At 51.3% G+C, this 15,870-nt stretch overlaps 2 protein-coding genes across 3 annotated transcripts in view; one reads left to right on the plus strand and one right to left on the minus strand.

The window, feature by feature from the left end:
* Positions 1-443: 443 nt before the first annotated feature.
* Slc6a8 (solute carrier family 6 member 8) lies at positions 444-8,765 on the plus strand. Its single transcript, XM_052171215.1, has 13 exons — positions 444-1,375; positions 2,969-3,100; positions 4,148-4,397; positions 4,798-4,930; positions 6,045-6,179; positions 6,272-6,375; positions 6,470-6,594; positions 7,123-7,235; positions 7,358-7,495; positions 7,571-7,673; positions 7,771-7,871; positions 7,944-8,114; positions 8,430-8,765. The coding sequence occupies exons 1-13, from the start codon at positions 1,114-1,116 to the stop codon at positions 8,568-8,570; spliced, it is 1,908 nt and encodes a 635-aa protein (XP_052027175.1). The 5' UTR covers positions 444-1,113; the 3' UTR covers positions 8,571-8,765.
* A 5,011-nt stretch (positions 8,766-13,776) lies between these two features.
* Bcap31 (B cell receptor associated protein 31) overlaps positions 13,777-15,870 on the minus strand; it is a 30,992-nt gene continuing 28,898 nt past the window's right edge. For both annotated transcript variants that reach the window (XM_052171872.1, XM_052171871.1), the window contains exons 7-8: positions 15,605-15,705; positions 13,777-14,193 (exon numbers count right to left, since the gene is read on the minus strand). In XM_052171872.1, coding sequence (XP_052027832.1) covers positions 14,155-14,193; positions 15,605-15,705 — 140 coding nt within the window. In that variant the 3' untranslated portion in view covers positions 13,777-14,154. The remainder of the gene's footprint in view (positions 14,194-15,604; positions 15,706-15,870) is intronic.

Raw genomic sequence — 15,870 nt, forward strand, 5'->3', positions numbered from 1 at the left:
CTTACTTTGGTGCAGGGACCAAGAAACTTTGCACCTGAGTATCCAACTCTCCCTAGGTCCTAATTGGGAAATGAAGAGAAATATTAGGCAGGCTGGACGAACCTTGGTGATGGATGGTCCACCGGGAAACGAGATTCCAGGCTAGAAAGGGTGGAGAGAAGAGAAAAGAACTAAGGATGTCTGGAGGTCAACTAGAGACTCCTAGTTTTCCTGGTGGTTCAGAAAAACCTGAGGAGACTTTGACCCGACCCGGGCCAGGTGATCCTGGAACGAATGGCGGCCCAGCCCACTGAAAAGAAAGTGCTGGCCAGGCCCCAGGTATCATTCATCCTGCTCCCTACTGGAGCTGCGTCTCCTCTTGAGGAGGAGGTAGGCGGAGTGACAGGGAGGGCGGGATGGAGGGGGAGGGGGAGACCAGCCGGGTCGTGGGGGTGGGGCGACAGTGACATCACCGGGAGTCGGTTCTTAAGCAGCAGCGGGTCGCGCCTGGAAGAGAGGGACAGTTGGAGTGCCGAGGCGAATCTTTGAGTCCGCCGCGGCCCTGAGAGCGGCTGTAGCCGCCGCCGCCAGGAAGGAGGGGGCTAGTCGTGCCCGGGACCACCAGAGCCACCAGCGCCTGGAGAGACGCGGACGAGCAGGACAGCCGCTTGGGGCTGGGCCGGGGCCGCGGGCCTCAGGCCCCTTGCTCCGGCCGCCGCTTGCAGACAGTGGGCGTCCGATGCCACCCGCGACTCGCTAGGGTGAGCCACCGGCAGGGCGAGCAGTCGTCGCTGCGGCCGCCACCGCCGCCCGAGCCGCGGGCAGGAATCTCAGGAGCCGCCGCCGCCCGGCCAGGCTCCGCCGCCGCCCGCGCGCTCCCGGGCCCCCGACACACATGAGATTCTTCAGGCTCACTTTCAAGTGCTTCGTGGACTGCTTCTGACTGCGCCGCCCCCGCCGTCCCGCACCCCTCCCGCCCACCCGTCGCCCCGTCCCCCGGCCCGGCCGCCCCCGAGGCCCCCGGGCGGGCCCGTCCTTTCGGGGCCCTCTCTCCAAGTGCCACCGGAGCCCCTTGCCCGCCCGCCACCCTCGAGGCGCCGCCACCCCCTGCCCGGCCTCGCGGCCCCAGGGGCCATGGCGAAAAAGAGCGCTGAAAACGGTATCTATAGCGTGTCTGGCGACGAGAAGAAGGGACCTCTCATCGTGCCCGGGCCCGACGGTGCCCCAGCCAAGGGCGATGGCCCTGCGGGCCTGGGGGCTCCTGGCGGCCGCCTTGCCGTACCGCCGCGAGAGACTTGGACACGCCAGATGGACTTCATCATGTCATGCGTGGGCTTCGCCGTGGGCCTCGGTAACGTGTGGCGCTTCCCCTACCTTTGCTACAAGAACGGCGGAGGTGAGTGTCTCTGCCCCTGAGCATCCTGCCCTTCCATCAGCGGTCAGTTCCCAATCTCAGCCTACCACAGGCACACCAGAGCAGTGGGGCAAAGTCCAGAGGGTAGGGAGGCCCGCCCAAATCAGGTGGGGGCCATGGTGCCCCCTCACCAACCAAGTGTTCGGTGACCCAGCACGACGGCCTTCACCACCGCCCCCCCCCAACTGGTCATGTGCCTGGCAGTGTGGCAGTGGAGGCAATTAAGGAGAGCTTCCAAATGAACTGAGGGTCTGCCTCCCAGACTCCCAGTCCAGACTGGGAGTGATTGGCCACTGAGGTGGGAAGGGAAGGCCTGCCCCCAGTGGAAGGGGCTCTAGGAGGTGAGGAGCCCTGACTGCCCCCAGTGGGTCAGGCGCACAAGTGACACATTGTGTGGACCCCCCACGTGCACACATAGGGATACATACACACACACAATGGGCCACTCTGTCCCTCCCCCACACTCCCCCCTACCCTCCCTCTTCTCCCTTTTCTCCTCTCCCCTCCCCTCTGGCCCAGGCTTGGAACACTGGGTGCTTGAGCCAGGCTTGGGAAGTCTGCGGCCTGGCCCGCCTGGCGCCGCCACTAGACAGGCTGCATGCACATCTCCTGCCCAGTTGCCTAAGTCCAGCTTAGCAACAATAGTGGGTACTCGCCTGTCCTGGGACTGCAAAGCGGCAGTGAGTTTCTGGAGAGCTGAAGCAGCTCAGTAATGGGTGGGAAACTGAGTCCCAGAGTGAAGGCCTCTATCCAAGGTCACACACAGGAAGGATGCTGAGAGCAGGAGCCCAGTAAACTGCAATTAACTCTGTCACTGAGTAGCAGAGAGAGCTAGCTGATCCTGCGAAGATAGGGGTCCTAGAGAGCAGTAGAGAGGACTAGGTCAGAACTGCAGCTACTCAGCTCTCCTTCCTTCCTACCACTGCACATAATTGCTGGAGTACTGCCTCAGCCCTTTCCTTGACTTGTCTCTCTTTGTCCTACACCAATAACCCCATAAGCAGAGAATTGCCACCTACCCAGATTCCTCCTGGGACTCTCATGATTACAAAGTACAGGGTATTTAGGCTCACTGCCTTTTGACAAGCCCCCAAGCCTGAGCACCCAGCCTGGCACACATGAACACACCCTAGCCATTCCTTCCTGTTCTGCTGCCTGCCAAAAATAACTGTGGCACAAGAGATGGCCTGTGTGCATAAGCCTGTGTGTTTTTGATGCCTGCTAGGTCACCCTAGGTGTCTACAGGCTCAGACCTCAGTGAGCCAAGGTCTCCCCATGATACAGGGAGCACTGGCTAGACACTGCTGCTGTGCTTCCTCTCAACAGACCTAGAGCTCATCTCCTGGGATTGTTCACCTTGAGCCTCTGAGTCAGTGGCCACCCCTGTGCTGATTCACTCAATGGGAAGTCATGGGACTGGGGTGCAAGCTGAAGCTGGGGCTCTGTCTGGACCTTCTAGGACTTCTGGGGTCTGGGCTGCTGTGAGACCTGGACAGCTTGGCTGATGGGTTTGGGTTAAGCCCCCTCCCCAGTAGGTAGAAGCATCCTGAGACCACGCCATGCTTCCTTTTCCAGGTGTGTTCCTTATTCCCTATGTCCTGATTGCCCTGGTTGGAGGAATCCCCATTTTCTTCCTGGAAATCTCACTGGGCCAGTTCATGAAGGCCGGCAGCATCAATGTCTGGAACATCTGTCCCCTATTCAAAGGTGAGCTACCCTGGGCCAACTCTCATTCTCCATTTTTCAATTATTGGGATAAGGGCCAGGGAACACAGTATGGCTGTGACCCACTTGAAAAAGTCTTTTAATTTCTTCAATGAGCACTAGACTTGGGGGGTAGGTAATACCCCCCCTGAGCTTAGGAAAGAGTCTGCAGGATACTAGATCACACAATTAATTTGAAGAGTCAGGAACTAGGAGGCAAGCTTGCTTAAAAGGGAAAGAATGGAGCAGAAACAGCTTAGGGACAGGACCTGTTGGACACATTTGACTCACCTCAAAGGTCCCACTACTGTCCTTGAAGAACCTGGGCACATAGTGGTGAAGCAATTTGCCAAGGTTGCCCCTCTGAAGGGATGAGTATTTTCCACACTTCCTCAGAAAGCTCTCTCAGCTGATGTATAATGGAGGCTACTGGGTAACATGGGGTGGAGGCTTGCCTTCCGTGACTGCAGGGTGGTACTGGAACCTGGGAAGGGGCAAGCATTTGAAACTGGACAATCAACAGGATGTAGTAAACATATAGGTAGGCGAGGAGAGCTGTCTCTAGCTCTGGGTTTGGTGGAGGAGCTGAAGCACAGAGATAGTAGAGGAGCATGGCAAATCTTAGCAGGAGACAGACAGACAGGAAAGGTAGCCTAGAGTTGGGACACACAATTGGGCTTGAAAAGCTTGGAGAAGCCTATGGCAGGATGAAAACAGGGAGAAGCCGGGTGGTAGTGGCACACACCTGAATTCCCAGTACTTGGGAGTCAGAGGCAGGCGGATTTCTGAGTTCGAGGCCAGACTGGTCTACAGAGTGAGTTCCAGGACAGCCAGGGCTACACAGAGAAACCCTGTCTGGAAAAAACCAAAAAAAGAAGAAAAAAAAAAAAAGAGGGAGAAGATGCAGGGAGGGATGGAGGCATACAGGGAACAAGCTGTCAGGAACTCATCAGGGATCAATGCCAGCTCTGGAAGGGGAGATAATGGGGCTGGTAGGAAAATGGCCACAAAGGATCCCAGAAAGAACAAAAGCTACTCACTCATCCTCAGGTCTGGGCTATGCCTCCATGGTGATTGTCTTCTACTGCAACACTTACTATATCATGGTGCTGGCCTGGGGCTTCTATTACCTGGTCAAGTCCTTTACTACTACTTTGCCGTGGGCTACGTGTGGCCACACCTGGAACACTCCTGACTGTGTGGAGATCTTTCGCCATGAAGACTGTGCCAATGCCAGCCTGGCCAACCTCACATGTGATCAGCTTGCTGACCGCCGGTCCCCTGTCATCGAGTTCTGGGAGTGAGTCAGGTGCCTGTGGGCCAAGCCCATCCTCTCTCATCCTTTGGTCTCACCTTGGTCAAGCCCTGGGTGCACATGGCCAGGGATACAAAACAACCACTCCTGGGTATTGTCTGTCCCCATCCTCCAGGAGTGCCTAAGGCTTAAATAGACATTGCTCCTATAGCAACATGACATTTGCTATTGTCCTGTCATGTTGACCTCATTATAGAGCTGAAACTGCATATTTGTAGAAGGTTGGGGTGATGATGATGACCCTGGATAGTCCTCTAGACACCTGATGGTAGGGTCTGGACCAGGACTGTGATGAGGGAGGACCTGCCAACTCCAAAGCAAATTCCAGTCTCTGTGCCCTTTGAAGACATGACTCTCAGGTGTCTTCCTTTCTTCTCTACCCTAGGAACAAAGTCCTGAGGCTCTCCACAGGGCTGGAGGTTCCAGGAGCCCTCAACTGGGAGGTGACTCTGTGCCTGCTGGCCTGCTGGGTGCTGGTCTACTTCTGTGTGTGGAAGGGGGTCAAGTCAACAGGAAAGGTACAAGTGGGGGCATGTAGGGTGGGGGCACCATTACCTGGGAGGTGTACTTATCTGCAAGGGACACAATGGCAGTAGGAGGTGACTAGACTGAGGCTCAAACCTATAGAGGGGACATGTCCTTAAAACTCACACCTTTTCCTTTCACCTGTCAGTGGGCATTCTTTCTCAATCTTCTCCCCAAGAGTGAAAGGTCCAGACAGTAACTACCCTTCTCCAGGTCTACCGCCCATCTTGGCCCTTTCCATTTCTTCCCTTCTCTTCTGCCTCTCCTTCTGTTTCTTCGTACTCCTTGCTAGATGCCTAAGTCGAGTTTGTCACTCTGAGTGGACCTGATCTGTGGGAGCTCTCACATCTGTGATCCTAGGGACCCCAAGGAAGACTCCTTCAGATGTTTCCTCAAGTTATAGAGACAGATTAACCAACACATTAAAATTGCTAAACCGGGGGACATGATCAGGTCCCTGGAGGATCAAACTCCAGTGCATCAAGATTCCTCAGGATCCTCAAATGCTGAGTGTCTCCCCTCCCTCTCTCTTTAGCAATAACACCAAGCTGCAAACTCTGTCTTTCTCTTGCCCAGCTAGAATCCCTAACTGCTAAGGAGCCCAGCAGCTTACCAACAGTGACCTGGACTTAGGGACCACAGGGCTCTGAGGAATATGTGCTTATTATAATCCATATAACATTGCCACAGGTTTTCTGTGCCCATACTCCCTATACCTTCCTGCCCCCATATAGGCATGCCCCATAGGAATAAACTCCCTGGACTGCTGTCCTTCATTAGACATTAGATACGCCTAGGGACCCTCACCTTGGAATGCTATGGCCCTGTTTCTTCCCTCCTTTTACAGCTAACTAGAGCCTGCTATGAGGCTGCCTGGGCTCCAGCCTGGCTCCTAGCTTCCCTGGGGGTAGTCCCTCACTCAGAAAGAGAATGAGTGCTACTGGCTTTCCTAATTCAAATTCTGAGCATGACTGCAATTTGGGGAGATGACTGTTGCACATGTTATCAGCTCAAAGTTGCACTGGGAACCAGCCATCAAGCTTAGGCAGGGGGCATCTTAAGGGGGAGCAGGGATCCAGAGCCTCTCTGAGCACCCTGGCCCCCCAGATCGTGTACTTCACTGCTACATTCCCCTACGTGGTCCTCGTTGTGCTGCTGGTGCGAGGGGTGCTGCTGCCTGGAGCCCTGGATGGTATCATCTACTATCTCAAGCCTGACTGGTCAAAGCTAGGGTCCCCTCAGGTGAGGAAAGGTAGTTTGTGGCAACAGGGTTGGGAGATGCTGCCTGTTGAACAGGGTCCCTTGTGACTCTTGTCTTGACCCATTCCTTCCAGGTATGGATAGATGCTGGGACCCAGATTTTCTTCTCTTATGCCATCGGCCTGGGGGCCCTCACAGCCCTAGGCAGCTACAACCGCTTCAACAACAACTGCTACAAGTAGGAACCCGCTCTTGCTCTGCCTGCCCTGCCTTGCCCTGCCCTGGAGCAGTGGAACTGCTTAAACCAGAATATTCTGTCCCTCCACCCTCAGGGATGCCATCATCCTGGCACTCATCAACAGCGGGACCAGCTTCTTTGCTGGCTTTGTGGTCTTCTCCATCCTGGGCTTCATGGCCACAGAGCAGGGTGTACATATCTCCAAGGTGGCAGAATCAGGTGAGCTGCCTGACCTCAGCCAACCGCCAGAGCAGCAGAATTACTCTGATGTAGAACACACACATGGATGGACACACACACACACATACAAATATTCTGACATGTGACGCATCTAGCTCTATGCAGCTGAGATGCATGGCCCTATGCAACTGTCACAAAGCAATTCTCTGGAGCTGGGGACCCCTTGTCACACTCCCCCAAGAGTGCAGGGTGTGTCCTTATGTTTGTTGAGTGCTGCAAATAGGAATAAGGGAGATGTCCTTCAGCTCTGTTGTGTTACCCCAGGACAAGCAGCAACTGCCATGGCTGCTGGAGCCTAGGGAGGATAGTGTGATTCAGGAGTCCTGTTAATACAGGGTGGGGCTGCCAAGGACCACAGCCTTTCAGAACTCTGGTGTGACATGCTTACAGGACCTCAATAGGCTTAGCCATGCTAAGGCACACATAGTCCTCAGATTTTTATTTTCTTATCTGGGGGGTAGGGGTGACCTTGAGCATTAGGGTCTCACCCTGCATCTTTGCACTCAGGACCTGGTCTAGCCTTCATTGCCTACCCACGGGCTGTCACACTGATGCCTGTGGCCCCACTCTGGGCTGCCTTGTTCTTCTTCATGCTGCTGCTGCTCGGTCTGGACAGCCAGGTTTGCAGGAGCTCTAGGGCAGGAATGGGGTAGGGGCTGGTGGTGGTCTGGGGACTTTGGCACATTGGGCAAGAGGTGCATGGGGACATGGAGGACCTGGGCCTGAGCTGCCCTGGCCACAGTTTGTAGGTGTGGAGGGTTTCATCACCGGGCTCCTGGATCTCCTCCCGGCCTCCTACTACTTCCGTTTCCAAAGGGAGATCTCCGTTGCCCTCTGCTGTGCCCTCTGCTTTGTCATCGATCTCTCCATGGTGACTGATGTGAGTCGGGGTAAGGTGGGTTACTGTCAGTTTCCAACTGTGGGCCATCTTCCCTGACCTGACTCTGTTCCTCAGGGCGGGATGTACGTCTTCCAGCTGTTTGACTACTACTCAGCTAGTGGCACTACCCTACTTTGGCAAGCATTTTGGGAGTGTGTGGTGGTGGCTTGGGTTTATGGTAGGTCAAAATGAAGGGTTGGGTTAGAAATTTTGGGGTGGAATGGGGATGAATGGTCCCCAACTCTAGTCTTTCTATCTACCTCATCCTGTTTCAGGAGCTGACCGCTTCATGGATGACATTGCCTGTATGATTGGGTACCGACCTTGCCCCTGGATGAAATGGTGCTGGTCCTTCTTCACCCCACTGGTCTGCATGGTAAGGCTGAGAAAGTAGGCAAGTGGCGAGGTGTAGTGGGGCACCAGTGACTGCAGGCATCTGTGTCCACAGGGCATCTTCATCTTCAACATTGTGTACTACGAGCCACTGGTCTACAACAACACCTACGTGTACCCATGGTGGGGTGAAGCTATGGGCTGGGCCTTTGCACTCTCTTCTATGCTCTGTGTGCCCCTCCACCTCCTGGGCTGTCTCCTCAGGGCAAAAGGAACCATGGCAGAGGTAAGGTCCCTACCTAACTTGTTCTTCAAAGGAACAGACCATTGTTCCGAAGCATGGCCAGTTCAGACTGAAGGGGGTAATAGATGGAAGGAAAGCTAACCCATTACGGTCTCATACAAGGAGGCAAGACCCACCTCTCACTTCCCTGGATCCACACAAGGACCACTTAACCCTGCTTCCCATTACAGGGAGCAAGGCCTGAAACAGTACCCTAAGGGAGGCACGCCTGCCTTGGTGGCAGATAGTAGGAGCTAGAGAGGTGGAAGCAGTTGTATGTGACCCGTGGGAAATTCAGCATGCCCTCCTCTCCCACAGCGATGGCAGCATCTGACCCAGCCTATCTGGGGCCTCCATCACTTGGAATACAGAGCTCAGGATGCAGATGTCAGGGGCCTGACCACCCTGACTCCCGTTTCCGAGAGCAGCAAGGTCGTCGTGGTGGAGAGTGTCATGTGACAGGCACCCCCAGCTCACATCACCAGCTCATCCTTTGGTAGCCATAGCAGCCCCAGCTTTAGCCCCCACCCATCCCTCTGGGGGCCTGCCTTTCCTTGACAGTTTGGGGGTCTGCCTGGGGGAGGGGAGGAAGCACGATGAGTGCTAACAAAAATAACTTTTTCCATTTTTAATAAAACGCCAAAAATATCACAACCCACCAAAAATAGATGCCTCTCCTCCCCGCCCCACAACCATGCTGGTATTTGTGTTGCTTCCAGGCCCTACCTCCTCTCCTTCCCAGTGCCCAGGACCCATCTCCTAGCCTTGCCAAGCCCACCTGCCTGCCTCCCAAGCTCTTCTCTGTAACATACCTTTGCCCTAGAAACAACAGTGGCAGCTTGGGTAACAGGAAAGGGGGGAAAATAAGGTAGGACAGGAGGGGAGGCAAGAGAGGGACAGTGGAACCAAGGTGAATATTTCAGCTGAATTAGACCCTTCCTACCCCTATTCTAGAAGCTAGAGAGCCAGTCAGCAGTGGAACCTTGTGTTCCTGCGCCAATTGCCACCAATATTAATTGTGTGAGCTTGGGTTTGAGTGCATGTCTCTGTCTCTGTGTCTCTCTCTGTGTGTCTCTCTGTATCTCTCTCTCTCTCTCTCTCTCTCTCTCTGTGTGTGTGTGTGTGTGTGTGTGTATAGATCTGTAGATCTCTTATCTCTTAGTGAAGGTGAATACCAGAAGTAAACAGAGCCTCTGGGCAAAGGAGGCTTATATTTTGCACATTTTATAAGAAAAACTTGAGAGTGAGACTTCTGCTTGTATATTTCTAAAAAGCCTCCACCATCCCCACATTTCCTTTCCTTCACATCCCCACCTTTCTTCTCTCCAACCCTAGCCAAGGAGTGTGAATTTATACTTAATTTTCATAGGCAAAACAAAAGCTTCAGGCTGTTGAATATGAGTCTGTTGTGTGGATGTTCTGTACAGTCTCCGGCCAGAGACTGGAGTGGGAAAGTGGGAACCTCAATGGTGTCCCCACATTGTTCCTTTGCCTCTAAGTCTGTGGGATGGAAGGCTGTAACATTGTCCCAGGGAATCTGGGTATGCTCACCTGACATGCTCAGACTTGTCCACACCCTGCTCCCTGGGCTGGGCATGATTGCAGGGATTTCCCATGGACACAGCCCAGGGAAGGGATCCTGGGCATGGCTCCCACCTCCAAGCTAAAGGCTGATGTACTTTCAACATCTCAAGTCTTCCGTGTAGCAGCTTAAACCCACATTTGTGTCCCATCAAGCCTGAAACAGCCAAGTAGTCCTTAGAAAGGCTTCCTTCACATGGAGCTGGACTAAGCCAGGGAGGTGGGGCTGGGTAAGGGTGCAAGCCTTTGGGGACGTTCTTACTGTGCTAAAAAAGCCACTGCAAACATAGCAATAAAAACACTTCATTTTCCAAAGTTGGCTCCTGTTTCTGCTTCTCTGGAAGAGGACTGAGGTGGGGATGCAAGTGTGGGAACCTTCCTCCAGCTCCTGCCTTGTATTCACTAAAGCCCATTCTGAAAGGTCTGTACCTAGTATCATGTCAGAAACTGGAAATAGAGCAGGAAAGGAAGGAAGCCTCGATTCCCTAGCTGAAGAGCATGGGGTGACAGTTTAAGTTCAATAGGAACAAATGCAGCAGAGAGAGGCTGTGACTATGAGTTATTCCAAGAATTTTTCTAAACCAAGCATGGTGGCTCATGCCTATAAACCCCGAACTTGAGATATTGAGGTAGGTGAATCAAGAGAAGTGTGTGTGAGAACAAGATCTAAAAGTAAAGGGCACACTAGGATCACAGATACTAAGAGGAAAGCTAGGGCAATGAACCAGGGACTTAGGCATCAGCATCTGGACCTGTCTGGTGGCACTGGAGCTGGGTTGGGGAGGTTCTTTGGATAAGGGTCTTCTTTCCTGGCGGGACCAGAAGGGGCTGTGGATGACTACATTATGCAGGATTGAGGAGTCAAGATGAAAACACCAGAGATTTGGCTTGAGCCACAGGAAGAACGGTGCTGCCAGGTCCTGTGATGGGGACAATTGGGCGTTGGCTTTGGGCATGCCATCTGGGAAATGTCATCCAAGTAGAGATCTCTGGCTGGCAAATGGTCACAGGACTTTTCAGTTCTAGAAAGTCTGGCCTGGAGCTAAAACTTCTGAAGTACTCACCACATGAGTCCTAAGTCTGGAAGGGCTGTGGGTGGAGTTTAAGTGGGTACAGAGGAAGACTCAGCAACATATAACATCCTGGGCACTGACTGGCCTTCAAGGGTCAAAGATGATGATGCTATATATAGTTCACTGTGTGGCAGACACTATAGGGACCCAGACAAGAGTGGTCTTGGGCAACATGCAAAAGCCTCATTTAAAAAAAAAAATGGGAATTCAAAAAGTCAGCTAAGCCAGGTAGCCTAAGCCTGTCAAACCAGCTACTCAGGTGGCTGAGGCAGGAGGATCAAAAGTTCAAGGCTGCATGTGCTGCAGAGTGAGTTGGCTTTCCTTATGCTGGAGATACAGAAGATACATTGAAGATACAATGACAGAGTACCTACTTAGCATATACAAGGCCCTGGGTTTAATTTCCAGGATTGCCAAAGGTACCAGCTGAGGTAGGGATGGAGTTAGTTGAGTCTGGCTATCCCAACTATTTGAGGGGCTATGGCAAGGGGAATTGCAAAATCAAAGTCTTCCTGTGCTACAGGACCAGTTTAAAGCCATCCTGGACAACCTATGAAGATTGCCTCAAAACACATAAATGTGGAATACCCTAGGTTCAATGCCCAATGGAGGGAGAGACCCAAATATGTACATGAAAGAATGATCAAGCTATAGCTTATTCACAGAATGTAATTTTAGTTAGCCTGAAAAAGGAAACTGAGATATATGCTGTATGGATGACCCTGAAGGACATGATGATCGGTGAAATAAGCTACTTCTGTAAGAACATCATATCATTCTATCACAAGAAACTCCTAGAGCAGTTAAATCTAGAGACTGAGTAGAATGATGAGGCTTAACTCCAGACCAGGGTTTAGGAAATATGACATCAAGTTCTTCATGTGCAAATGCTTAACGGCATCAAAAGTATGAGCTTGAAAATGGTGAAGACAGCTGCGGTGGTAGCGCACGCCTGTAATCCCAGGAGTCTGAGAGGCAGAGGCAGGCGGATTTCTGAGTTTGAGGCCAGCCTGGTCTATAGAGTGAGTTCCAGGACAGCCAGGGCTACACAGAGAAACCCTGTCTCAAAAAAACAAAATCAAAAAAAAAAAAAAAAGAAAGAAAGAAAGAAAGAAAAAGAAAAGAAAATGGTGAAGATGTTTTACGATGTGTTATAAGTATATATACATTTACACTTTACCACAATATAAAAAAGTGACAGAGGACAGGTCTTGGAAGGGTGGGGTCTAGTGTACAGAGGGCAGCTTCTGATGAGTATGTGGCGCCACAGGAGGAATGGTAACCACATAACTCTAGTTCTGTTCTATGCAGAGCAGGAAGCAGTCATCACTTGGGGCAAACTGTAGCCTCCCTGCCCTCTTGTCAGCACTCATTTTCAGTTTGTCTTCCTTTATGGGCCTTTGCTCTTGCCCAAATTCCTGTTTGCTCTTATCCCTAAATCTCAGCATGTTTTCTTCAGGTGCAGAAGATCTTCCTCAGGTTTACTAGAACACCTCCCTGGCCCCACACCATCCTTTCAACTATACCCATGAAAAAGGAGCTCACAGTCTCAGGCTCTGTTCAGGATGAGAGCTTTCACCTCTCCTTCAGGCTAAAGGCCTTCTCAGCAACCAGTCAACTTCAGAGACAGAAAATGGTGACATCATAGAAGGCAACTTCACAGAGCTATGCTATTTAACTGGGTGCTACAACAATAGATTCCTATTTACTCAGGGAAACCTGCTCCTGTACAAAGATTTAAGAAACCGGGATAAAAATGTCCAAGTAGAATGAGAAAATGGAGTGGCAAACCATCAGACAGGATACCCCAGAAGTTGGGCCAGAGAAAGAAGTGGTCAGAATCAGGGTGGAAAGGCAGAAGTGATCTGGACTTTGGCCTTCCAAAGCACAGACAAACAAGCTCAGAGAAGCCCAAAGTAGTCCAGAACACTTCCTGGAAAAGTGGAGTAGTCCTAAGCCTTGGCATAGCAACCAGGGGGTATTATCTGAATGCTCCTGCCCTCATAGGCACCACCTCTAGACTGCTGGGAAGGGGGTGGACTCCTCACAGGGCAGCCATGTTTTGAGGGTGGGGAAGAGTGACAAAATGCTTGAGAAGGCGGCTGCTTGGCCTAGTCCCATACAGGTCAGATAGGATTGGAACATAGCTGACAACCATCTAGCCAACATCAACATCTTCAGGAGTCACTCCAATTCCAAGAGACACAATCTGCTCCCATAATCTCTCCACCCAGTCTTCACAGATAGTAGGCATAGCACACACCCTTCTAGGTAAGGCTGATGGAGGAAGGTAGGGTAGGGGTGATAAGCACCTGATTAAGGATAGTCCCTTTCTTGTGCCCTGCTAGAGAGCAGCCTAGCGACAGGCTGATCTTGCTCTAAGGAAGCAAGCAGTGAGGGCATGGACCTGTCAGCAAAGTAAGCCAGTGCAGAGGCAAAACCCTATCTAGTAACTTCAGTGCTGGTGGGTAGCAAAGACCTAAGCACTATGCGGTCCTTTCTCTACTGCCTTGAAGCCCCTCTCCACTGCCTTGTTGTGCTGTAGCAAGCTCTAGGTCACTACCAAGGACAGTCTCCTTTCCCAGTCAGCATTAGTCAGAGGTCATGCTGTAAACCTTCAGGGGGGGGTTGGGCAGGGAGTGACTGGTGGCACTCTGCCACATTCTATCTGTCCTGAATGTGATGAATAGGAACTCAGAGAAGGCACCAGGAAGTCCTGCTGGTTTACTAGGCTTCCCAGACAGTTGCCAAATCCCAGGGACACTGACAAGACAGACACTCCCCAAGATCCATAAAGCAGAGTTGTGCTGACTAGGAGGAGGGAGGTAGGGCGGAGGCAGTGAGCAGGAGCTTTGACAGCAAGTGTGAGTCTGGCCTTCAGGGGCTAAGAACAAACTCAAGGAAAGAAAAAGTGCCACACTGAGCCTCTGCAGCCTTCCTGGACACTCTTTAACTTTGAGAGAGGAATAGCAGAATCATCCCCAAAGCCTCAGTTAGACACAAACACCTCATAACATAACAACATTTATTCCGGTCAGGATAAAACAGTTGACCTGCTTCACAGCAGCCTCCTTTAGGACACATTGCAAAACAGAAAGGGGTTCAATTTCAGGCCTGGTCACCAGTGCTTTTCTACACTTCTAGGAGTGGAAAGTGCCCTGGCCAGGCAGAATAGTGGCAAAATTACTCTGAATGATCAACAATCAGGTCCCTTTTGGTATAAGAGCAGTATGTATAATGGGGCCAAAATGATGATCTATAAGCCATGGAAGAAAATAGGGGAAGTAGAAGGGAATAAACCCAAGTACCAAAGGGACAGGCTGGACTCCAAAGAAGCAGTAAGCATGGGTCAGGTAAAAGTCAGCTGCAGGCAGGGAAAAACCAAGCCTTTACTCCTCCTTCTTGTCTGAGGGACCACGTACTGATACCTGGAAAAGGAAAGAAACCCCAAAGAATGAAGTTAGCAGGGCCTGAGACCACCCCTTTGGCCTCTAGTACTATGCCAAACACTTGGTTCCCCACCCCTTGTAAGGTACCTAGGCAAGCTCGGTGCCTTAACCTCAATAGCACCCTAAAGCTTGCCAGCCTATCCTACCCACTAGGGAAGACCCTGGACCTAATGCCAGGGGAGGACTGGCAGTTGGAGGAGTCCACTACAGCTCTCTTTTACTGCAATGGGAGCAGAACCAAGACCTCCTCCAGAGCACACAGCAGGTTAGTCTTTAAGTCCCAATTTAGGGCCTTTTCACAACTGTGTACCTTCCAGTTAAAACCCAAATCCTTGGGGGGGTTGGGAGATAGCATCTGCTGTAAAAGCATGAGGATCGGGGTTTGATCCCAAAACATATAAAAAGCCAGATGTAGTAAAGCATACTTGTTATCTCAGAGCTGGGGAGGTAGATCAGTTAGATTCCTATAGCTAGGTAGCAAGTCTACATTGTAAACTCTAGGCAAATGAGATATCTGGTCTCATAAAATAAAATGGATAGATCTTGAGGAGTGATACCCTAGGTCATCCTCTTGTGTCCATTATACATATATGGACATGTGCATGGACACACAGACCCAACCCGCATGTCCTGCCCAGATAGCCTGGTATATTCTGAGGGTCCATGTATTCCCTGTGGGGCTGGGCCCTTCCTCCTACCCACCACCTGATGTAAACCAAACAAATCTAGGTATCTTCTTCTACTCACTTTCCTGACCACCTGAGCTTCCAGCCATATCTGGAGTTGTGAGCCTATCCTGAAACCTCAGAACAACTAGTACTTAGCAGGTAGGATGACCTTTCAGGCTTTCTCCTCATTTCAGACTTTGCCAAACATTACTCTTTCCCCCCCTGCCCCATCCCACAGAGATGGATAAAAGCAGGTCTCTACATTATTGAGGGGTTTTGTTTTTTGAGGCAGGGTTTTAGTATGTAGCCTAGGCTAACCTGGAATTTTCTCAACTTCTAGTCTCAGCTTCCTAAAGTACTGGCATTTTGGGTGTAGCCACCACACTCAGCTTTTCCAAGTATGTTCCTAATGGAACAGCACACCATAGCTGGGATGTCCTAGAATGTTAAATAACCCCTCTTTAAGGGCTCAAGACTGGATTTAAGGTAGGAAAGGCTCAGAGTAGAGAGCCAATCTACTGACAAGGGCTGCCCTTGAACTTTGCAGGTTTTAGCCCACCATCTAGTACCATGCCACACTTCCTGCATGAAGGGTTCTGACAACTGGGTCTGCTTTAAGTCTACACTCAGCAACAAAGGAGGCAATAGGTTCCTCAGTACCCTAGGAACTATGCTGTAGGGCCCTGACCCTAACCTGCACGTACAGAAAGGGAAACACTGACCTGCAGCTTGGCATGTTCTTCTAGCAGGCGGTCATATTCTTTGGTAAGGCCCTCAGACTGCTTCTGCATAGCCAGAGCCTCGTTTTCAGCTTTTTCAAGTTCTAACAACAATACAAATAAATAGAGGAAGAAATCAAAAGATTATCTAAGAAAAAAAAAACCCTACCTGCTTGAAACATGGAAAATTGCGGTAAATCTGTCACAAAAGAAGTTATACAGATAAGGTTCCAATGTTTGTCAATGTTTCTGCCTTTACAAACCACTAG

The sequence above is a fragment of the Apodemus sylvaticus genome, chromosome X (assembly GCF_947179515.1).
Source record: "Apodemus sylvaticus chromosome X, mApoSyl1.1, whole genome shotgun sequence".
NCBI lineage: Eukaryota > Metazoa > Chordata > Mammalia > Rodentia > Muridae > Apodemus > Apodemus sylvaticus.

What these genes read in the sequence shown, in the direction of transcription:
- Slc6a8 (XM_052171215.1), top strand. Translation starts at nt 1,114, where the DNA reads ATGGCGAAAAAGAGCGCTGAAAACGGTATCTATAGCGTGTCTGGCGAC. An exon ending in TTCAACAACAACTGCTACAA is followed by an intron (nt 6,376 to 6,469) that starts GTAGGAACCCGC and finishes CTCCACCCTCAG; the next exon opens with GGATGCCATCATCCTGGCAC. An exon ending in ATCTCTCCATGGTGACTGAT is followed by an intron (nt 7,496 to 7,570) that starts GTGAGTCGGGGT and finishes TCTGTTCCTCAG; the next exon opens with GGCGGGATGTACGTCTTCCA.